Source organism: Epinephelus fuscoguttatus, linkage group LG20 (assembly GCF_011397635.1).
Source record: "Epinephelus fuscoguttatus linkage group LG20, E.fuscoguttatus.final_Chr_v1".
Classification (NCBI taxonomy): Eukaryota; Metazoa; Chordata; class Actinopteri; order Perciformes; family Serranidae; genus Epinephelus; species Epinephelus fuscoguttatus.
This window is the reverse complement of record NC_064771.1, coordinates 3,821,183-3,846,640: the sequence shown is the minus strand read 5'-3', so window position 1 is coordinate 3,846,640 and position 25,458 is coordinate 3,821,183. Positions and strand designations below refer to the sequence as shown.

General features: G+C 41.4%; 1 protein-coding gene across 1 annotated transcript; it reads right to left on the bottom strand.

The window, feature by feature from the left end:
- Positions 1 to 388: 388 nt before the first annotated feature.
- Positions 389 to 23,892, bottom strand: LOC125881242 (ectonucleotide pyrophosphatase/phosphodiesterase family member 7-like). Its single transcript, XM_049564321.1, has 4 exons — positions 23,622 to 23,892; positions 13,834 to 13,979; positions 13,056 to 13,688; positions 389 to 1,132 (listed from the first exon to the last, which is right to left on the bottom strand). Exons 1-4 carry the CDS (start codon positions 23,890 to 23,892, stop codon positions 1,100 to 1,102), a joined length of 1,083 nt encoding a protein of 360 aa, XP_049420278.1. The 3' UTR covers positions 389 to 1,099.
- Positions 23,893 to 25,458: the final 1,566 nt, after the last annotated feature.

Sequence of the window (25,458 nt, the reverse complement as noted above, 5' to 3'; positions counted from 1 at the left end):
TGTGTATCAGGTGTACTCAGAACTTACTGTTTCCAGTAAATTTTTGAGTTGAGTGCACAAACTGGGATTTAGCTGAACAATGACTTTAAGATTACAATATATAATGCTGTTTGTACATAAAGTTAGTACGTTATGACATATCATTTTGTTAGTGTTTAAGAAACAGAAAAATAGACATTCAACATAATTAATTTTAATTTTATGTTAATATGACATAGAATTAAATGCTCAAACAAAAACAAAAACTCATTCAAAAAGTGCAAGCTGATTCCAATACATTTTGATTTGTTTGAACAAATTGGGGTTTACAGTGTGGACTGTAGTGACAGCGCTTCTAAAAACACTTTGCTTTTTTAGGGAATGCTCTTGTGAATTGGCAGTTGTCGGGGTGGCTGCCACGCGGCTGTGTAACAGCAGCTTACTGTATATTAAAAGCTCAAAAAACATTCCTTGTGTGAATCACTTTCATTTCAGTGAATTAGAAAATGGTTGAGGGGCCACCTGGCACCCTGTCGGGGGGCCTCATTTTTCATCTTGAGTAATGGAAGCTGCTTGACACTTAAACAGTGTCCAGCTAAAAACCTCAATGTGAACCAAGTAAATCACAATGTCCCCCCTTCCCCCCTCAGTTAGTTGCATGTATTTGCAGTGTAGAATACATGGATAATTATTTGTGGGTATTGTTCTAAAACAAAATCTGCATGAGCTACAGCAAATATGAATGAACAATTATCAGCTGGTTTGAGTTTACCAGATTGTTTTACATAAACAAATGTATCTTACTGTTTGATACATGTTTGGTTATGAAAAAGCCCTGAGTGGCTGAATTCTCCATCATTTAAACACATAAACTCATAAATAAAGAATGTCTTATCCTTCACCTACAGGAAGCACACTCTTGTACAATGAGTAGGAAATGCAAAAGAATCAGACAAGTTATTTTACTTAACTTTTCTCCTTTTTTGTTCTTACTTCCTTTTCTCAATATTTTTTTAGATAAATGTCAAAGTTCCTCATGCTCTGGTTCTTTTCCACATGTTGTAGGATGTGGTAATGATGAAAACAAGCCCGAGAACCCCATTCACTGCTGACAGGCCAATCACCACCTCCTTGTAATAATTCTTCTCTGGAACTGAAAACAGACAGAAAACATGCAGATGAGACAGCAAATCAGCCAAGAAAGACAGTACGTCTTATTTACTGATAAGATATGAATTTACAGCTGTTAGATAGTGTAATACAGCCTGTGATGTCTGGGTTGAAGTCCTGCAATAAATGTAACCCTTGTGAGGATTAGAATGTTTTTATTGACACTTGGTCAAAGTGTTGTTGTCTCTTTAGTGAAATATGACTGCTGCTGGAAACATGTAGGGAAAAAGTACAAGTAACAGTACTTTCACCTCAAATTATACTAGACAAGTTTTTCAAATTATGTTAACGAATTGCCCAACTACTTGCTTTTTCTGGAGCTTCCAACAGCTTCTAATCATGGATGTATGAAGAGAACTGGATACAGCAGAGCCCATCACCATTCCTATGAAAGCTGCTCATTGGGGCATGAAGCCAAAAATGTTCAACTGCCATGTATAAAATTATCCAGACCATTCACACCTTGGGACCATAGACCAGGGACATAGTAGCTATTTCTGGTTTCCACTAACTTGAATTAATCATGTAGCTCTTTTAGACTTTCCAAATGTTGGACCATCGCACCGAATTAATCAAAACTTGACAGTGAAACAAATCATTTCACTGGGGTTGTGATGCCCAAAAAATGTATTGACTGATTCACAAGAAGCTTCTTCAATTCTAACGGACTAGTGGGGAGTCACAGGCTTTAAACTGTATGTGGGTATAAACTCTTACAGAGTCACTGAGGTCATGTGTGAGCTCTGACAACCTCAACAACTTCCGATCTTCTGGTCGCACATAACACCCTTAAGTCTTCTCCTTAAGGTTTTCTTAAAATGTTTACTTACATATTCATGGTTTTCTCCTTGTCTTGGTCTAGGCATTCCTAGACCGATGCACAAAAGACCTTTGCAACCAAAGCAAGGAAAACTCTATCTTTTTCTGACTCTATCTTAACTGCAACATGACAGAGTTTATAGTGATAAATGAAAAAAAATAACATACCCTGAGAAGAGTGTTCTGTGACCAGGAGAAAGCAATGGATACGCTTTTGATTTAATACTATAGATTTGGCTGCACTAATTTTGGTTGCAATTTCTTCCCACAACCATTTTCTGTTTTCTGGAACTTGGGGATCAAATTTGCTTTGTAGTATGTGATTTCTATGATTGAATTCCTCCAGAGGAATGATCTTTTGTCCTCTGACCAATATGGTTTTCTTGTCCTCTTTTCCTTTGCCATTTTTCCCTATCTAACTATAAGTCAACTTTGTGAGATTGGAACAGGCATCACAAGTGTGGGAGCAAGCAAACAGACAGTCTCCATGAAAACTTTTACCACTGTAAAATCTTTTCTAATGCTTTTAAGAGATTCTGTACTGTCCCTCAGTTTAGAAGAAATTGAGCCTTAAGTGTCGTAGTTAAGGAGAAAAATGAAGGTGTTTTGTGCAACTGGTCACTAGTCCCACTACAATTCCCTCTCCCTATCATTTTCTTCCTGTGCTCTTTGTAAGCAGGTCCTCACCACTGATCTTTGATCAAAGTTCAAATTAAGATATTGGTCTGTGTGAGCAGGTCTCCTGTACAATGTGTTCTTTCTGTCAGCATTTTATGAACATGAACTTGATGCTCTGGTTGATATTATTGACTGGAGTAAAAATATCATGCATGTACCAGTACCAGATGTCAGGTTGCATAGAGGTGTGTTGCAGCAATCTGTGTGCTGAAATGTTTCATGTTTAAGTTAGCTACACTTTTCTTTTGGTATGGTCGTAAAACATCCCTTTGCAAATGAAATAAGTGTTGTCAGACACAATTCTAGGAGCTGGATTTTCAATCCCGTGTTCTGGTTGGTTCTATCTTGCCAGCTGAGGTCCTGTGTTAGCCCTCACCATTTCTCTGTGCGGATGCTGGTAAAGAGAACCCTGACAGTCCCTGTGTGGGGAGAACTTTTAAGGCCTTTGATTTCTGGGCAAAACAGCTGAGCACACTCAGTGACAACTGAGCAAACCCCTTTTGCTGACAACTATGAGATAGAGTTAAAGCTCCAGAAGAAGCCAATAAGTGGACCTGTTGTTGAGATGCTTTGGTCAAAGTCAGTCAGTACGTTTACATGCACAGTTAAGTCGAGCCACAGTTATAGCTGACTAGGCCATTTAATTGGACTTCTGTCCTTGTCCTAGTATACAAGCATGGAAGGGGAATACATTCATTGACCAAAGAATATCCGACTCCACCACGATAGGTGGCGATATGTCACCTATAAGCTTGTTAGTATATTTCCAGTTAACCTATTATGTCACAGACCAGTCACCATTTCGTGTTTTCCTCCTATCCATGTATTTTAAAATATTTAACTATTTCAGCCGACACAGCATGAGCTGTGTCTTGTCACCAGTCCAAAAATGCACAGCTCTGGATTTTTCCATGTTGAAACCGGCTTCTTCTTCTGTTATGCATTCAATGCTATTCCACTTTTGGGTCAAAGCCCGGGGTGGAAACTGTGGAGCATGCGCAGAGTGCATGACTGTATACATGCAGGAGTAATTCAGCTCCCAATCACAATATCTGGGTGTGTTAGTCTGAGAAATTTGATTTGGTACGATTTCTAAATGTATATTAAAAGTCTGGTTTAAGTCAGACTAACAGAATAAATCAATTTTCTCTAATGTCATGTAAGTGTACTGATTGTCACAAGGTTCAGAATGAACTTTGACTCACCTCACAATTACACAATTAATATTTCAAGTTGTGTTTCATCATACACTTTGAAATACATATATTATACAGTATTCTATGTATTAGTAACTAGCACTGAATTAATGGTAATATATTTATTTAAGTGAATATATGAGACTATCCTCCAGAGTATGACGCCATAATGTTTGTATGAGGAGGAATTAAAACTATAGGCTGCACTGAATAGTGGACTTAATAACCATGTTGTCACCCATTGGTTTGTGGCTTTTGAAGCCTTGAGTTCCGCATTTTGGCATTCACCAGAACTGACCCAATGCCCTGCAGACGGCCTATCACTCAGGTAAAGTAAGGTAAAGTCCCACTGTTTGTTACACACCTGAGTGTGGGAAATTTGTTCTCCACATTTGACCCATCCCCTGAGGGAGCGGTGAGCAGCAGCGGTGCCGCGCTCGGGAATCATGTGGTGATCTAACCCCCCAATTCCAACCCCTGATGCTGAGTGGCAAGCAAGGAGGCAGTGGGTCCCATTTTTATAGTCTTTGGTATGACCCGGCCGGGGATCAAACCCACGACCTCCCAGCTGTCAGCAGCTGTCATGAATGTTGAAATTAACTAAAGAAACTAAAACCGTTGTGGTTTTTTTTGTACCAGGCTGTAAACATGTTTATTTCTGCTGTAAAGTTGGGCATTTCAACATGGGGGTCAATGGGGACTGACCAGCTTCTGGAGCCAGCCTCAAGCGGTTATTCACGGAACTGCACTTTTTGGTACTTCCACGCTGGCTTTATTTTTCAGCCCTTAAGGACACATCTTAATTGCAACCCATATTCACAGTGACCTCATATGGCTGTAGTTACTATGAATGGAGTAAAGGATGAAGTCAGGTGGTGTATTACAAAGTCCGCTTATAGGTTGGAGAGAAGGATGGTAAATGGGAAAATCAAATGAAGGACTTTCATCTAGGAGACTGGTGTTTGCGTTGCATGTGAAAGCAAAAGTCAGCTTTGAGTTGGTTATGTAACATAGTCGTATGTCATGTGACATCTCACATAAGATGCCTCAAGTTAGGCAAGTAATAAATGTACCAATTTTAAGCCAAACCATTATATTTTTCTAAACCTAACCAAGGAGTTGTGTTGGCTAAACCTAACCATGTAATTGTGGTGCAGTTGTGATGGTGTCACAATGTTAACCACTGTTTTAAACTGTGACTGTGAATGGTCAAATATGAGCTATTCTGTTATTCGAAGGGCTACTTTAAGGAAGGCTCCATGAGTCATATTAAGCAGGATTTATACTTCTGCATCAAATTGATGCCACACCTACAGCATAGGCTCTGCATCGTCACAGAGCCTATGCTGTAACCTACGCCGTAGCCTGACCAGACCTGCAACCTGCACCTCACCAGAACTTTAACTACACATTGCGGTGATGCAAACTTCCTGCTGAAACCATTCCCCTCAGTGGAAGAGAAGCTTTTATTTACTTTTATTTCACGGATGAGAAACAATAAATTGTGAAGACAATAAAGCCCCCACAACATAATATTTTAAGTCTATAAAGATTGTATTTATGGCTATTTTGTCTTTATTAGGCAGGAAAGTGTTGGGCGTGAAGGAGGGAGGGGGAGGGATGGAGGAGGGGTGATGTGCATCAGAGGGCCATGGGCTGGAATTGAGCCTATGGCTGCTGCAACAAGGAGATTGCTTTTGTACATGGAATGCTCGCTCTACCCGCTGAGCTTTTAGGCGTCCCAATATTTTAAGTTTTATGTTTGATTTATCCTGCAGAAGATAGGATAGATTAGAGGGGTTATAATGAGTTGTAATGGAGCTGGATTTTGTACCTTTGTTAAATGTTGCTGTTGTCACTGGCTCAGGGTTGCCAACTCTCACACATCTGGCGTCACTGTCACTCTTTCACCATCAGTGTCACTCTCTCACGACCGTTTAAGAAATCTCACTCCGCCGTTCCTTTTTTTTTTTTTTTTTGTTATGTCCAGCGTAGCTTGACCGGACTCCATACTATTCTCAGAAAGCAAGTTTAGGTCTCGTGGGGCTACCCTGAACTTCATGCTACTTCGTCCTTCCCCTAGTCTCCTACAAATTTTCTCGTTTTTCCAATGGACAGCATTCTGAGAACTAAGACAACAGAGCTATGGATTGAATAACGCCGGAGTATTGCTTTAAGTTCACTCATTGCCTTCTACAGCTATCTAGTGGACAAACATGGGAACAGCATATACTAATTAATTGGTTAATGCTGAGTTATGCCATGACCTTATTACAATGCATACACTGGGTTGTTTCAAATGAAAACTCCAGGTAATTAACTGCTCATGTCTAGTTACATGCCATGATCATTCCTGGCCTTAAATTGCATTCTTTAGCAGAAGAAATAAATGGCAGTTTACATTGGGTTTTCTTACTTAAACGTAACTGTAGGCTTAAGGCCTACATTTTTCTCCTGGGGCTCACAGATGCAAAACATTTACCATGTTTTATGACTGAGTCTCAAAAGGCCATATAAAACATGATAAATCAACAGGGTTCCCACGGGTCCTTGAAATCCTTGAAAGTTTGTGAATTAAAAAAAAAAACATTTCAAGGCCCTGGAAAGTTTTTGAAAATATTCATAAATGTACACAGGTCATTGAAAGTCCTTGAATTGATCTATTTCTGTATGAAATTGCATGAAAATAGGATTTCGCTGCGTGAATTTTCAAAGTTTTCTCGAGGGAGAACCCCTGATCCCCCCCTTTCAATTCTTTCTTTTTGTCACAACAGGACATATTACTGGATTTTTTAAGCAGATGATCAATGCTACCATCAGATTGATGAAACTGACCTTGATCTGCACCGTAAAACAAATATTGAGCGTCCATGGATGTATGTGGAGCTTAGGCCTATAGATATGAATATTTAAACGTACACCCATTTCTTCTGTTTGCCACATGTGCATATTAACTCTTTTAAGGTAAAAAATAAAATGTGCCGCTGTGTCCACATATGTTCATGACCACGCACGCAAAAGTGGATATTCTGTGCTTGGACCAATCCTACTTACTCTATATATGCTTCCTTTAGGCAACATCATTAGAAATCACTCTGTAAATTTCCATTGTTATGCGGATGATACACAGTTGTATTTATCGATGAAGCCAGAAGAAAGTAGACTTCATAATTGCCTTAAAGACATAAAAACCTGGATGAGCACCAATTTCCTTATGTTAAATTCAGACAAAACTGAAATTATTGTTCTTGGCCCCAAACAACTCAGAGACTCTTTATCTGATGACATAGTTTCTCTAGATGGCATTGCTCTGGCCTCTAGCACTACCGTAAGAAACCTCAGAGTAATATTTGATCAAGATTTGTCTTTTAATTCTCATTTAAAACAAATCTCACAGACTGCATTTTTTCATCTGCGTAATATTGCGAAAATTTGGCCTATCCTGACCCAAAAAGATGCAGAAAAATTGGTCCACGCTTTTGTTACCTCAAGGCTGGATTACTGTAACTCTCTATTATCAGGTAGCTGTAGTAAGTCTTTAAAAACTCTCCAGCTAATTCAGAATGTAGCGGCACACGTACTAACAGGAACTAAGAAACGAGATCATATCTGTCCTGTTTTAGCTTCTCTGCACTGGCTCCCTGTAAAATCCAGAATTGAATTTAAAATCCTACTGTTAACTTATAAAGTTCTAAATGGTCAAGCTCCGTCATATCTTAGAGAGCTCATAGTGCCATATTATCACACCAGAACACTGCGCTCTGAGAACGCAGGGTTACTCATGGTCCCTAAAGTCTCCAAAAGTAGATCAGGAGCCAGAGCCTTCAGCTATCAGGCTACTCTGCTGTGGAATCATCTTCCTGTTGCGGTCCGGGAGGCAGACACCGTCTCCACATTTAAGACTAGACTTAAGACTTTCCTTTTTGATAAAGCTTATAGTTAGGGCCGGCTCAGGCTTGCCTTATACCAGCCCCTAGTTAGGCTGACTTAGGCCTAGTCTGCCGGGGGACCTCCTTTAATACACCGGGCACCTTCTCTCTCTCTCTCTGTCTCATGTCCTGTTACTGCATCTTGCTAACTCAGCCGAACTGCATGTCACTAACTCGGCTTCTTCTCCGGAGCCTTTGTGCTCCAGTGTCTCGCAGGCTAACTCATATCGCAGCGGTGCCTGGATAGTGTGTCATGTGTGGTTGTGCTGCTGCCGTGGTCCTGCCAGATGCCTCCTGCTGCTGCTGTTATCATTAGTCATACTTCTACTGTTATTATACACATATGATTATTGTCACATATGTATACTATCAGATATTAATATATACCTTCAACATATAGTACCACAATAGCAAATTGTGAGTTGTGATATTGGGCTTTATAAATAAAATGGATTGACTGATTGATTGATTACGTCACAAGGTAGAATCTTACTCCGGCCCTCTGACCAAAGTTGGCAACCCTGCTGGCTTCAGGAGTAGAGGAAATCTCTGCCAGCCGCTAGGCTAATTTATACATGTAAAATGCCATGGACTTCTGCTAATAATATTAGCATGTTGTATTTGTGGGGAAAATGCGTCCAGCAAAAGAAAAGTGCTATGTCTGTGAATCCTGCAAGTTATAATGAAGTCATTTTGTATACTTGTGTTTGAAATTGTTGCTATTAAGCAATGTTTAGTGTGTGTTTTGAATCAAGTAAACTTTAAAGTACTTCACAGAACCCCCAGCGCCTGCTAGTGTTTTGGAGGTGCAACTGCAGAGTGACAGACATACCACAGCACGAGTATAAATTCTCAGAACAGCGTAAGCCATGTGCACGGGCTACAGCGTAGGCTCTGCATAGAGCTGTTGTCATATGGGTTGGAGGACTTGTTGGAATATAGTTAAACACTTACTGTTGTTGTTTGCTCCTGTATTTTTCCTAGGAACCAGCATGTGTTTGGTATTGTTCAAGTGTCCATCGCTGACCTCTGGGTTAATCTCCAGTAGATGGCACATCAGAGGGTACACGTCAACCAGGTCAAAGGGGCCTACCAACATGTTTTTCTGGAAGTCAGGCCCCACTGCCCTGAAGAAAGCTTTCATGTCCATGATTTCATTATCAAAGCCATGGTCTCCTTTTACGTAGTGCACAGGTAAGAACTATATGGACAGAAATCAGAGGTTCCATGAGAAATATGGTCATGAAAAAAAAACTGGAGCCTTATTACCTTTATTTGATAGAATATATTCAAGAGACCAAAAATCTGAGGTCGAACCAGGATAATTTGATTAAGTGGTACGCAGGGATGGGAATTGATAGGATTTTATTGATATCAGTGCAATTATCAATTCTGCTTATCGATCTGATTCTTTATCAAGCCCCTTATCGATTCCTCCTGTGAATTTTCTGTGTAGGAAAAAGACCTACAATCTTACAGGTTTTCGGTGTCTACAACACAAATTTTATTGAGTTTCTATTCTAAACAAGAGTCAAGTGCTTGTGTAAGTAAACAAATATGAAATTGGTTGACTGCTATCATCTAAAATGGAACAAATGAAAGAATATTTTTACAGCATTTGTTTTCATGTACGTCAAATAACGTTACAGAATCTGTCACTGAATGCGTTGTGCTATCAATAACATGGGACAGGACATATGTACTGTCACTGGCACTGGTCTGCTGAGACTTTGCTGCAGCTGCATTTAATGCCATTCAATGACAAACGCTTCAGCATGTTGGTGGTAGGGCTGCACGATATTGGAAAAAAATTGCCCCCAGAGATATATATTGCGATTTCTATTTTTTTTTATTTTTTTAAGGATGCATTATTTTCCACCAGATGACTTCAGTAGCTCTACTTGGTTAGAATTAATCATTCTGGAATTATTAGACTGATATTGCTTTGAATGCAACAGCATAAAATATGCTGAAAATAGGCATTTGAAACCACCATCTCTTTCAGTGTTTCCCCTATATACAACTATTTTTTCTTTTTTTTTTCCGTCTTCACTCTTTAGAAACTACCTTTATATTATTTGGGGCTACAGGTGCTTCATATCCAGGTCAATTCACACACTTGTGAGCAAAGCATGTAAGAGGAGAGGAGAGGGCTCCGTCTTATCTCTTCATAAACTAAAGTTATATTATTTTGCGCAACGGACGCTTCATATAATAACTAGGGATGTCCTGATCCGATATTCGGATCGATATCGGCCGCCGATATTAGCAAAAAACTTGCATCAGCATCGGATCGGACTGCATGGAAAAATGCCGATCCCAGAACTCCGATCCAGTTTTTCATGGAATTCGATCCAGGTTTTCCAGCCAGCCCAGCGCTCCGCGATTCAAGCAGTCCATTCCAGTAATCTGCTCCAGCACTTACTATCAATCCACCAGGCAGCATGCAGACACACATGGAGGGAAGGGTAGGAAGAATAGCGGTCAATTTAGTTAACTGACTATTTGTTTTCTGCTCTGGTTTTTTGAGAGTGATATTTTTATTTGGTTTACACTCTTACTGTTTAAGTAAAGAGCACTGATGGCATTGTTTTGGGCACAATTAGTGAAATTGGAACCATGGATGGACTATTGCTTGTTTAAACAGTTGTACAATATTGTGTGTGGTTTTTTGTCCCCTCTGTTGGTCCCAGGAAACAGCAGCACCAGGCTGGCACTGACTCTACTAAAATAACTGAAAAGGAAAGGCTGCATTGTTTGTTAAATGTCAACAATGTTTTGTGGTTAGGGTTAGGGGTTAGGGGATTAGGGTTTGTTAATCTATTTTTTATTTATTAGGGGGCCAAAGCACAATCAATCAATCAATCAATCAATTTTATTTATAAAGACCAATATCACAAATCACAATTTGCCTCACAGTGCTTTACAGCATACGACATCCCTCTGTCCTTAAGACCCTCACAGCGGATAAGGAAAAACTCCCCCAAAAAACCCCTTTAACGGGGGGGAAAAAACGGTAGAAACCTCAGGAAGAGCAACTGAGGAGGGATCCCTCTTCCAGGACGGACAGACGTGCAATATTTGTCGTACAGAACAGATCAACATGATAAATTAACAGTAATCCATATGACACAGAGAGAGAGAGAGAGAGAGAGAGAGAGAGAGAGAGATGCAGGTAATGACAGTATCTTACAACAACATTAATGAAAGTAATAATATTAAAGTTATAGTTCTGGTTACTGCGGTACAATATGTTGAAAGTATGTATTAATACCTGGCAGGATACATGTGTGACAATAATCATATGTGTATAATAACAGAAGAAGTATGACTAATGACTAATGATGGCAGCAGCAGCAGTGGAGTCTTGCTGCTATTTTAATTTCAATGTTAGACATTTTAAAGATTTCTTGTGTTGATTTATTTTCTATTTATTAACGGGCCAAAGCAGCCAAAGGAAACCAGCTATATTTTTTATTTAATGTTAATGTTCAAGTTTAAAGTTTGTTTATTTAACCCTGTTAACAATAAACGGGTCAGTTTCTCATACCAACTGTTGTGGATCATTCTAATTAACCGGATTAAGTAGTTGTTCTTGTTAGAGTAATATTGCTTGATCAAACCTTTTCTAACATGACTGACATCAAAATAAGTGAATATGTATAATACGTGCTTGGATCGGATTGGTATCGGTATCGGGCAAAACTCAAGGCTGTAATATCGGTATCAGATCAGAAGTGAAAAAGCTGGATCGGGACATCCCTAATAATAACATAACAATATACTATTTATCGTGTTATATGGCGAAACGTTTCACCTTATAATGTGAAGACTTATATTGTTTACACAACGGCATGTCATTTCTGTCTCTACAGGGTCTTGCCTTACAATCCTCCTCTGCTCTCTGTATCGTGCACGGCAGAGTTAGGCCCCGATGCGCACACACACACACACACACACACACACAGACACGTACGCAATCACACACACAGACACAGGTGAGCACACTAGAGCACAGCTCGGACCGCATTTTCCCGAGTCTGAGACATCTATAACCATGCCCGGCCCGAACCCGCAGCATGGCACTGTACACACAGTCAGTGGAGTGGAGCCTGTGTTGCGTTCAGGCGTTGTCACATAAATAACAAATTCCAGCACTTGAATAGACCGTTTATTCTTTATTCCAGTAAATTAGACATCTTTTACGCGCATCACTTGGCAATTTAAAAGTGCATGCTTAATTTAATTAGGGCAAGCCACATGTCGCAAGCCCCGCGATGTAAATATTGCACACGTGGGCATCGTGACGGTGATGCTTAAAAGATAAATCGTTCAGGCCTAGTTGGTGGTGTTTCCGCCCTTGCATGTAATTACGGTGCTGCATAAATTGCACGTCGCGCTGTTAGTCTTTTTTGGTGAAGTGAAGCCTTGCTTCGACCGCTTCTGTCTCTCCGCCATTACATCTTCTGTGTTGTTGAACGTGCTGACTGACAGGCATGACATGCGTCATCGATGTAAAGATTCAGCGTAATGCAAAGAATCAATGAGGGAATCATCTCAGTGAAGATTCTCAGTCATCCAGGTCATGGTAATCCTAAGTACTAATAGCGTAGGCAACTGGACTTGCTTGCGTTTCCAAGAAGCTTCTTCAGTTCTAAATGACTGGTACAAAGTCGTAGGGGTCACGTGAGCTCTTAGTTTCAGAGTCGTTAAGGTCACAGTGAGTCGTTGACCCACCTGGCCACCATGTGAGTTGTTAGGGTCAGGTGGGACCAGGGATGAACAGGTCTGAAGTCGTCTGAAGACTGCATTGTAAGTGGGGATAAGTAGTGTCCTAAGCCACCCCCTCTGTTTAACGACGGTCATTCCAGCTTGACGTAGATGTCTTCTTTTACTTCTCCCTGGCCCATAAGGGATAAGGGAATCGTTGAGCATAAAGGCTAATGATGTCAGTGAATTGAACCAGTTGGCACCGGTTCTTAACAGGAACCGGTTCTCAATTCCCATCCCTAGTGGTGCGTGTCTTAGAAGATTAATGACACCCCATGATCATACAGTACCTTTTGAATAAGATGCAGTCGTAAAGGACAAGGCATCCATATTAAATGTGTATGACTTGTCTTTTATGTTTGTAGTGTTTGAAGATGACATTTAAACAAGATGGGACTGTGCACAAGGGCTGGCAAGCTGGAAGTTGAAGAGTACTCAGTGGTGGTTGCACTTTTATACCCCAATCAAAGCAAATCAAACACTTCAACTTTCTAACATACAAAGATTCTCTCACCCCATTGACAATGTATCCAGGGTCAGCAATGAGGATGATGGGCAGGAGTCGAGGATGGTTACTGTAGTGCAGTCTAGTTGGCAGCTCCTCCTTTTTATACACATGAAGATGAGGGTGGCTTCCTTTCAGAGCCTGGTAGACCTTCTCCAGTTTCCCTTCTTTCGGAAGCAGCATGCCAGCAGGACCATAATCCAACAGTTGGAACTGGATATCTTTGAAGCTGAAGCCAGGAATCTTAGAGAGGATGATCTCCTCAACTAGTCCATCCCGTAGAATTCTAGTCATCCCGTGGTCGGCAGTGATGATAATGTTGAGCCGGTCAGTAAGGCCATGGTCTTGGATCTTGTCCCGGATGTAGCCCACAGTACGGTCCACTTGCTGAACCATTGCACAGCGTTCTGGGGAATCTGGTCCAAATTCATGACCAGCCAAATCTGGTTCTCCGAAATACAAGGACACAAAGTCTAGGTCCTGTTGGTGGAACCACTCCCCAATGACCTTATCAATGTTCAGCCTCCATTCTGTCTCATTAGAATGATCATAGAAACGAGGTTCCACTTGCCTAACCTTCACAGTCTCTTCTTTGTAGGTGGCTGCTGTGCCAGGGAAATGCAGAGAGCCTGCTTTTAGACCCTGAAAGGAGATAAGACAATCATTCATTAATTAAAAACAAAAGTACTCCTGTAATCGTGATCCCACAAAGGATTGGATGATATAGATAGATAATACAGACATTCTAGGTCGGCAACCAGGAAACAAAAAGATGGATATAAAGAACCTGTCTTTGTGCTGTTATCCAGATGGGTAAGCTGCCATTGTCCCAATAGGAATCAACAAACTGAGTCATGTAGTACTGCTTCTTCTCCTGAGTGGTAGTGTTGAACCAGATGTTGTGGATTACTCCATGATTCTCAACATAACGTCCTGCGGAAAGGGGAAAAACCAGGAAGAACCTTGTATAATAAATATAACTTTTTAACTTCATCTTAAATTCGGATAAAACTGGAATGCTGGTCATTGGCCTTGCTGGACATAGACATTAGTTTAACCAAGTAACTCTCAAGAACTGTGTGATTTCTCAGTGTTTGACAGCCCAGAACCTTGGTGTTACATTCAATCATTCCCTCTGTTTTGATCAGTGCATTCAAGAAATTACCAAGATTATCTTTTTCCAGTGCAGTGCAAGTGCAGTCCATTTAACTGTTCCAGACCAACAAATAACAAAACAGGTATTTTTCAGGACAGGTGATCACATCACATTTTTTTGGAGCAGAATCTCTGATGGATCCAGGACCATTAATTCTGCTGGTGGCACCACCGGAAACTGCTGCTGAAGGAGCTGATGAGGCAGCCATGTGTATTGAAGGAACCGCAGCAGCTATCAGCCTCATACAATCCTGGCTTCAACATCCCATTGTGAACTTCATCGTATTGCATTGAACATAGACCTCCTGTCGAAAATGAATGCTGAACACAGCTGTCTGTGATGTTATAGATAAACTAATGAAGTCTTCACCTGCACAAAACGCATCCAGGTACAAAAGCTAGCATTCGTCTTTTTCCTTGTTAGAAACACTGCAGCTGGACTTCGTGACAGGCATGAGGCGCGCACAAACACAATAATTCACCATGATGACAAACGGTGAAATGTAATGTAAAACTACCAAGAAAGACCAACTCATTAAGTCACAACTGTAGGAGCATACAGCCTTCGTAAACTCTCCAGATTCTGGACTACAAGTAAATAGACAATGAGAAGGCCACAAGCGAGGGTCAGATGTTTATTACCCTGCCCCCGAGCTTACTCCGATTAGGAGGGATGCGTCCTCCAGACAACCAGGTGCCAAAAGGGGGGGTAAAGGGTTCATTTGAGGTACGCCTTGATTAACAGCCCTGCTAGGATCTTAAGACAAAGCTTCTTTTTTCAACCACATCCTGTCCCTTCCTGTCACCCCGGGGATCACGCCCTCCCCTCTCTTACCAAATATTTCTGTGTGACAAAATTGAAATGTTTGTTAGAAGTGAGATTATACATTTGTTTCCTTTTTGTTGGTTGCTTTCCTATGTTCTAAACTTGTACATGTGTATAATCCATGTTTTCTATCTGAATGATACTTTGTTTTAACCCTGTAAAACAAAAGATTGATTAGTTGCAAAATTCAATTTCAATTTCAACCGTTAACCCCTCATCTAACATGGAGCCGTACTGACATCTTGTGGCGGAGTTAAGAAGAGTTCCCGTAAGGAAGTCCACATAGTTAGAATTAAGATATAATTGGGGTTCATTAATCAACTTGTTTGCATGAATATGTGCTTCTTTATTTTGTTTTTCATTATATATTGCTACCAGAGTTGGGTATAGAGTACTTTGATTACTTTTTTGCAATAACGAGTAACCTAACGCGTTAGTTTGCTGTTTGAGTAATTAAATACTTGAGTACATTTTCAAACAAGCCATCAGTTACTTCCGTTACTTTTAGAACACTGGTCCTTCAGCTCCGAAACAGTAAAGACTGTCTTTTGGTTCTAATAACGGAGATAACGTTAAACCTATCACATCCTCCACAACCAAGTTCCTACAAATGTTTCACAATAAAAGCCTATTTAGAAAATGAAGGGATTCTCTCAGCTGAAGTTATAAGTGGCTTTTAATGTGAAACAAATCCAGGAAGTGTTGAGTTTGAAATGACGGTGCAATGCATTAACTTTATGAAGACAACGGGAGCAGATAAAAAGTGAAAATATAAAGATACAGGGGGATTAATAAATAACAGACCATCTATAATGTAGTCTGTTTCAAATTAAGCTGTTAGTCTCTGCAGCTGTGGTGAGTAAAAGCCCTGCCACTATTTTTTAATGTTATTACTTTATGTCTGTCTCCATTATGAAGAAATAACATTGTTTGCTAGCTTGATGCTAATGGCAGTACTCACTGGGTTGACAAAGTGCCTCTGCTGTTTCACACCATCATTTCCCCCTTTTACTCTGTGTGGTAACATCCCTAGAGGAAATATTAAAAATGCTGGGGTGTTGTTGCCCTACAGTTGTCTATGGCAGCAGACTGTTCTGTGTTTCTACTGGTCAAAGTGACGGCTCTGATGGGAGAATTGGATCTCAGTGAAGGGCAAGTGGTCCATAACTTTAATTTTGGAGACAAAAAATGTAGGCTAAGCGCCCTGTGGTTCATTGCCCAATAGGAAATGTAGAATACTCAAAAGAACTTTAAAAGTACTTGAGTTACTTTTCTTAGGGAGTAACTTTGTAAAGTAACTGGTTACTTTTCAAAAAAGTAACGCAGTAAAGTAATTTGATTACTTTTAAAGTAACCCTTATCCAACTCTGACTATAGGTTAGTCTAGAGTGTGTGTATTTGAAGTAGCCTAGTTTATATGGTACTCCGCTTATATACGTGGCATAATAATTTTATTTTGATTTAATGTTAATTTGTATTTTTAATTGGATGTTAAAAATCAATTTTGACCATAATGGGAAGAGTGTGTGTCCATTGCGCATAACATATCAAAGTTTGGTTCCTGCGTAACTCTTTTGTGCTCACTATCAAAGTTATTTCAAACTTTTAAATTTTGCTTATCCAATTTTCTTTTATCTGCAGTGTTCAACATTTTTGCGTGTTAATAATAACTTTGACAACAATATCGAACGGCCAGCGGTATTGTTTTCACCATTATTATAAGCGAGTAATCATAACGAAGTAGACCAGCAATTGCTGACCGACCTCTTCGCCCCAGATTCATCGGAACCAGCGGCTGCCAGCCACTCATCACCGGGGTTCTTGTGCCAAACCCAAAGACTCTCTGCAGTGCAAGGGAAACAACGTTTGGAGCCACCTGCAGGACATTGCAAAACAATTTTTTTTATGAGTAATTCTCAGAGGGGTTAAAAACAGCTATTTTTGTTTGTTTGTTTTTTAGTTTTTGACAAGTTTTATGTCTTACAAAACAAAATCTTGCTTTAACTTTTCAAATGGTCATTTTCCATAAATATTAAGTATAAATTTAGTCAAAAGAAAATTCCACCTGCAAGTTGCTAATGCAGAGCTAGTTTCAAGCAGCGCTCCCCAAGGCGCGCTCAGTTTGGTAGTTTGGCAGACCGAGGTGCGCTGAGATGGGTGTGGCGGTGCAGCAGGGGGAGGTGTCGACAAATCCAGCTTGGCGCAGTGACAGTTTCATGCCAAAAGGCTTCGCCGAAGGTGCGCTAAAAGCTCGCCAGTTGAAACCAGGTCTACTGTCAGCGCAGGGGGAGCGCAGCCGGTGTAAGTGGAAGTTTGGCTGACTGGTGGACAGTGCGCACATGTCACCAAAACCTCACAGGCAGGTTTCCAGAATGTCAGGCACATTAACAATGCAATAAATAGCCACAAAACCACTATTCAATGCAACTATCTGCAATCAGCACATAAATGTATCTCTATACCGACTGTCCCGTCACATCTGATGTCAGATCAAAGGGGATTGGCACCGTTTGGCACGTTTGGCATGCGAAGCGCGGCGGAAGCGCAGGTGCCTCCGCCTCGCCCGGTCTGCGAAACTAGAGGCCAATGTGTTACCAACAGGATTTCGGGTAATATTATTATATTTGCATGTAACACGTTACCATCCAAAATAAACTGTTTATTGCTTTCACTTTTCATTTAACCACACTAATCCACACTGCTTCACTTCCACTAGTGCACCACCAGAAAAAAACATCCCCTGAAGGCTCCTTGTGTATGTCATGCCATTCATTATATGAATCAAGCTGGTAGTCTCTGCAGTTGTGGTGAGTAAAAGCCCCGCTACTATTTTTTAATGTTATTACTTCATGTCCGTCTCCATTATGAAGAAATAACATTGTTTGCTAGCTTGATGTGTGCGTTATCATGCCCAGTGTGTTTCCATTCATATATCTACATTGTAACCCATTCTGCTTTTGTGTCCTGAGGCTGCTTGAAAGCAGTGGGGAGAAGGAGCTAGCCTCTGGTTTGTTTTTTCCTGTGTCTGCAGTGATTGGCACATCTGGGTGATGTAAGTACATATTGGATGTTTCCATTCACATCCCCTATAACTGCAGAGCAACGCCAGCACACTGCTGTAGTTGACTGGCACACCGTGAATTGGCAAGTGGGTCCTCCAGCTCTGGTGTATTGATTTGCGCTTGTCATAGACATTTACCCACATGCCATTCCATTTGTTGTACTAACCTCAATAATTGTTTATTGTGTTTTATATTATAGGCCCATAAATATTTATCCATATCTCATGATTATTAGACTTTGATCCTCTGCCTGATCCTCGCTATTTAAAAGGCCATTTAATTGTTCTATATCATCACACTATAATAACATCAGCAGGGGTTTTTAATACAAAGTGGAAACCACTGTATGTGAATGCATGAATGGGTCAGACCTGCGCAGCACTGAATTTGAAATGAATTGTAATAAACTGGAGCTTCTGTGCTTTCATTACCTGATGTGAAACAACATGACCCTCAACCAATTTAAAATGCCTTGTCATTCTTCTGAACTCATTTTGGGGACGTAACGCAATAGTAATGTAATAACTAACTTATTACTCTACACAGAGTAATATTGTAATGTAATTTATTACTTTTAAATGATGGCAACTAGTAATATGTAATACATTACATTTTGAGAGTAGTATCAAAATACATAGGACGAGATGTTAGATACTACCCTTTGTGCCAACAGGTGGTGAGCACTTACTCGAGATTTTCCTTGACGTTGAAAGTGGTAGAGAATCAACAGGTGGGGGTGCTCTGAGTTGTGGGGCAGGTTAGTCTTGGCCAGGGTGACATTTCAGGACAATTGGGCATGGGACACATCATCAGCAGTGTGGCCTTACATCACTGGGTGTTTCGACTTTCAACACTATACACCCTCCACAAGGTAGGCCCGCTGCCGGGTGATCAGCCCGCAGCTTGTGTCCCATGCCTAACCGTTCCTGAAATTCACCCTGTTGTTCCAGTCTTCAGCTGTCTAACCGGTGGACAGGCAGGGGGTTCTCTGGTGGTTTATGCTGATGTACTTGCCCAGCCAAATCCACTGGCTGCTTCTTTCCATGGTCTTCCGCAAGGCCTGACCATGGCATCTGAGTCCTTCCCACAGTCTAATGGTAGACGATGCCACAAATCCTCTGCATCCTACTTCAACTGGATAGACTTTGGTGTTCCAGCCACGCTGCTTCACTTCTGCTGCTAGCGCTGCATAGTGCAGCTTCTTGTGCTCATAGGCCTCCTCAATAGAGTTCTCCCATGGGACTGTGAGCTCGATGATGTAAGCAGTCTTCAGTGAAGGGGACCAGAGTACCAGGTCTGGCCGAAGGTTGGTGGAGGCCATCTCTGGTGGAAAGACTAGTTGTTGGCCGATGTCTGCCAGCATCTTCCAGTCATGAGCTCTGCGCAGCTGCCTTGCTCCTGACACGGTGGAAGGATATTTAAGCACTGCAACAGTCCTGATGGTCTGGTCTCTGGAGTCCTTCAGTGTCATCTGGAGTCTTACTTTTGAACACTTGCATTCTTCAGTGAGACCAGTGAGAGGTAGCTCCAGGACTCCTTTGCCATAGATGCTGATGTTATTCGGGCTTCGTGGGACGCCAAGCCACTTCTTTGCATATGACGTGATGGTTCACTCCATTTTCTCCAAGGTTGTTATTGGGACATCGTAAATGGTGAGTGGCCACAGTGTCCGGGGAAGGAGACCAAACTGTAGGCACCAGCGCTTCAGATTCCCAGGCAGTAGAGTCTTATCGATGTTCTTCAGGCCATCGACGATATCTTGCCTTAGCTGTTGCACTTGTTCTCTGCCCTTGAGGCTTGCATTGTACCAACTGCCCAAGCTTTTGACAGGCTACTCAGACACTGTTGGTATTGGCTCCTCACCGATGCAGAACTTTGCACCTGTCAGCACCCCCTTGACTATGGAGATGCTTTGAGATTTGCTTGGCTTGATTTTTATTTGGGCCCAATTGATGTTCTTCTGCAACTTTCCAAGCAGCCGCTTGGTGCATGCTGCAGTGGTGGTCAGGGTTGTCATGTCGTCCATGTATGCCCTGATAGGTGGAAGACGGAGCCCATCCCTGGTTCGTTCACCACCCACCACCCATTTTGAGGCCCTGATGATGACTTCCATGGCCATTGTGAAAGCCGAGGGTGAGACTGTGCAGCCTGCCATTATGCCTACATCCATGTGCTGCCATGCCGTAGTGAAGTCCGCTGTTGTGAAGCACAGTTGCAGGTCTTGGGAATAGGTCTTGACCAGTGTGGTGATGAGCTCTGGTAGAACAATTGGTAGAAGATCTGGTTGAATGATTCCCAGAGAAGTTCGTGGGGAACTGAGCCAAATGCATTGGCCAGGTCAAGGAAGGTCACATGCAGGTCTCTCTTGTCCTTCTTGGCTGCTTGGATCTAGTGCCAGATCATGCTAGTGTGCTTCAAGCAACCAGAGAATCCTGGAATCCCAGATTTCTGTAGAGAAGTATCGATGTACTTGTTTCTTTCCAGGTAAGTGGACAGCCTCTGTGCCACTATACAGAGAAAGATTTTCCCCTCAACGTTAAGGAGGCTGATTGGCTGGAATGGGCTGATGTTTGATGCCTCCTTTTCTTTTGTTGTGAGCACATTGCCAGCTCTTTGCCAAGCCTTGGGTATTGGTTGCTTCTGCCACATTGTTCTCATGAGCCTCCAAAGAAAGCATAGTACATCGGGCACATTCTTGTAGAGCTTGTATGGTACTCCATTAGGCCCTGCGGCCAATGCTGCTCTTGCTCGCCTCACTGTGTTCTCTACTTCTTTCCATTTCGGAGGACTAGTGTCCAGGTTGACAACAGGTTGAATTAGCGGCTGTCAGGTGGAATGACTATCTGCTCATGCCTTTTCGTGTCATGGTAGACCTTTTTCAGTAGGTCCTCCAGATCCTGCTGTGATGTTTTCAGGGTTCCGCTATTTTCCTTTGTGAAGAGGTCTTTGACAAACTTGAAAGGATCTTTGTAGAAATAAGTTCTTGTGTGTTCCTTCTTCTTGCGAAGTTTCCTCAAGTTCTCTGCTCTTCGCAAAGTTGACAGCCGGCTCTTGATATCTGCTTGGAGGAGTATGAGACCTTCCTTCTCGGTGTCTGAGGCTTTTTTCCATTGCTTTCTAAGCTGTCTCCTTTCTCTGATTAGCCTCTTGATCTCTTGTTGGGTCCTGGACTTCACTGGTGCTGGTAGTTTCTTTTAACCTCTCCCTTTATTCGCCCCAAAGTGCTCTTCGCCATAGCTGTAGATTATGTCGCCCATCCTTTCAAGCTTTTCCTGTGTTGTGCCCCCTTGTTCCTCCAGGATTTGTGTTAGGTCCCTGTTGACTGTTTCCCACTCTTTCTTGTCAACAGCTTTGGGCCATTTCACAGATAGTTTGTTGAGTAACTTGCCCAACGGTGCCTGTGGAGTTCCAGAGTTCTATTTTGGGTCCGGTTCTCTTTTCATTCTACATGCTTCCATTGGGTCACATACTGCATAAACATAATGCGTCTTATTACTGTTATGCCGACGACACCAAACTGTACATACCCATCATTCCTAATAGCTTCAATCACCTCACTCCCCTCCACAATTGCCTTAATGATATCAGAGAGTGGATGCATCAAAACCTTCTGCAGCTTGTCAATAACAAAACAGAAGTTTCACTAGTCAGTCCACACTGTGCGACTGAAGTGCTATAACACCAGCTGAGCTCCCTATGTCTCACACACTCTGCCAGCAACTTAGGAATCATATTTAATTCATACCTCAGCTTTGAAAAACAGGTCAAGACAGTAGGTCAAGCTTGTTTTTTTACAAGTAAGAACCATCTCTAAAGTAAAATATTTTATGTCCATCTGTGATATGGAGAAGATCATAAAAGCTTTTATATTTTCTAGACTTCACTATTGCAGCTCCTTATATTTCTGCCATCAGAAGCAACTCTCAGGGCTCCAACTGGTTTAGAATACTGCTGCAAGACTTATAATGGGCATTAAAGCCTTTGGAAACACAGCTTGAAATAGTAAAAATGCATATATTATATCAAAGTCGAGTGTCTCATTAATTATCCACAAAAGTCTGAGTGAAAATAACCATTAATAACTATTAGAAAACCTGGTTTAAAAACAGATCATTTTGCTGTTTAGACCACTTGCCAGGACAGAGTGGGCGTGGCAGATAACGCTCTGATTGACAGCTCCCTCGTTTTGATTGACAGCTCTCTGGCTCAGCAATGGCCGCCACAAATTTAATCCAGCTGTATATGTTTGAGCCCTCTGATGATTCAGAGGACGAAGCAGAAGCTGAAAATGATTCCTTTCAGGTGGTCACTGAATGGTAAGTTTCAAAATGTTTTGTGATTCATATTAATGTTACTTCGTAGAATAGTTAGCATAACTTTTACATGCAATGTTACGGCCAGGCTCCACCGGCTGCAAACGTACAGCGTAGCGTCGCGGCGTATTCATTTGGGCTTCAGTGACTGCGTACAGAAGCGACACGTAGAGAAACCAGCAGGGTTGTTTACCGTTTGCTGAGCCGAGAGGCTGCATGTAGGCTGCATGAAATGTTAAAGCATTTTCCACCTAAGTTATTACATATATTTGAGTTATCTACAAGTTTACTGTACTGTTTGTCATCTACTCGCTTTCAAATGTCCGCCACGGACACAGTGTCGCAGATAAACAATAGAAGAGCCGCGTAAAATAGAGTTGTCGCGCCGCTCCCATTGCCGGTGGAGCCGCTGTAATTGATTAACAGGGGTGTGAGCTGCTACGGGACTCGCGCTGCAGACGTGCCCGGTTGAGCCCGGCTGTTAGCTGAGATGAATGACAACGGGAGGCTAGCACTTTGCCTTTCTTCATTGAGATACGTTTTCATTGAAAACATAAATCTGCTCCGTTTTTCTGATAATAGCTTTTTTCATTCAAACACATCCACTTACTTCACTTACATCCTCTTACTTCATTTAACTGTTTTTATTGCCTTGTGATGCACTTTGTAACATATGTTTGATGTGCTGTATAAATGTATTATTATTATTATTATTATGCATACAAGTGTTGCTCAAACTTTAGTACCTCATAATGGCTTCATCTCTCAATGCACCTTACAACTAAGTGAAATTCTGTCCTCAGTAGAAATTTTAGAAAATTTCCTGAAACACCAACTTATAGGAGACTGAACATGAAATACAGAGCAATTGGGAGCAGCTGGAGCTGGGGCACTGACCTTGGAGTCAGAAACAATCACAGAAACTCTTAATTCATATGTGGGTTTTTTTCTGTACATAAGCAAAGTTTTGGAACACAAAGATGCAATCAAACTTTTTAAAAAGTGTATTATAGTAATTGCTACAAGTAGGCCAGCTGTGGCCAAAAGGTGATCATACTTATAATGGCCTGTGAAAAAAAAAACAGAAAACAACCTTAGTAGACACCATCTTTTGCAGTTGTCAAATAAATACGAGCAGACACCGACATTTCTTGAGCTGTTTGTTGCTTGGCAGATTGGTCGCTGTTAAAAATAAAATGCACAAAACTGTTGCTTTTACCTGTCAGCAGTGTGAAGTGAGCAGGGCTGGTAATGGTGAGGAAAGGTGGAGTAACATAGGCTGCCTTCACTCCATCCTGGGCCATCTTATCCAGGTGAGGGGTTTCAACATCTCTGTCATAGTCCCAGCGGAAGCCATCGAAGGAGACGAGCAGCAGCTTGTTTCTGGTGGACCCTGTGAATACTGACCACAGCTCAGGGTCCTGTGGCGGGGCTGCAGTACAAGGAGAGCAGGCACTGAGGCCGAGGACAACAAGACAGAGCCGCAGCATGCCTGAGGATTTACACCTTGTTGTAACAGAAATTCTTCTGGTCTACACTTTATTTAAACTTTTTGCAGTTGGCCAGCTTGGTCTCAATTTTATAATTTATTCCTGGCCACTACAACTATCAATGTCTTAAAGAAGACCTTATTGTTCCTCTCTTCTTACTGCAATAGTATGAATGATATCACCCTGAAGCAAATATGAGACCGTATAGCACAATGTTAGTGGATACACCCCTAATCAGTCTTTGTACTTAATGAGGGATATTGTCAGCACTTATCTACCTGGCCATAAACTTAAGTCCCACTATATTTTTTACAAGTGCAATACAGTAATATGACAGGGAGAGCGCACGTGTGAACAAGAGACATTGCAGAGGATAACTGTCAACACTTTAACACACAGGTAAGATGGGGTATAACATGACAAGATACTGAACACAAACCAAGAAGTTGTTTCTTTAAAGGTCCAGTGTGTAGGAGTTAGGGGGATATATTGGCAGAAATGGAATATATATGAAAAGTATATTTTCTTCAGTGTATAAGCCTTTTAATGTGCCTGAAAATAAGAATCCTGTTTTCATTACTGTACAATGAGATATTTATATCTGCATTGGGAGTGGGCCTTTGTTTATGGGGATTGCCATGTTCACTGCCATATTTCTACAGTAGCCCAGAGTGGACAATCCAAACACTGGCTCTAGACAAGGCTATTTGTGATTTGGGGTTTTCTTTTTGGCAACGGTAATTAGGAGCCAATCTGCAACAAGCAGCATTGGAAAATCATCTTTTTTTCACGTGAAATTGCTTAATTCACTGTTTTACAGGTTTAAATCATGTGGTCCATTTATTTAAGAGAGGAAGAGACCTCTGTGGATAATTTGGCTCCTGGTAAAAAGCTTCTGAACTGCTAGATCTTCAGAAAAAAAGGTGAGCACACATTAGCAGGTGCAAGGCTAGCAACCCATCGTCAACATGCCAGTCTGTAATAAATATATGTTACAGCCATCCAACATTATATTAGGAATCATTCCAGCAGAAATAGAGAGTGGAGGAGATAAATATTTGTATACAATAATACGTATGGCTGCATTAAAACAAATTACACATAATTGGATGAATGTTAAGTCACCATCTATTAAGGCCTGGAAATTAACAGTTGAAGATAGGAGAGAAATGGCAAGATTCTCAGCTTCTCCATATGGCACACTCATGCATAATTATAAGTGTTAGAATGTTAGAGTGAAGCTTTTGATTGCTGGACCTAGTATAGCCCTGGGGCAAGGGGATGCTCATGAAGTCTTGCTGAGGCGTGATCATAGGTGTGCTATAAGGACTGCCGACCTTATTACAGGCTGGGGGCATAGACTGTATAAAGGCTGGGGGGCAGGGAGGGGCCACTGCTTCTTATGGTACACTCAGACATAGTTATACATTCTAGAATGTTAGGGTTCTGGAATGTTTCTAAAATGTCACAGATTCTAGAATATTAAGGTTCTAGAATTGTAGGTTGTAGAATGGTGAGGTACAATTGTAGAATGTTACATTATAAATGTTTTGTAATGTAGAAGTT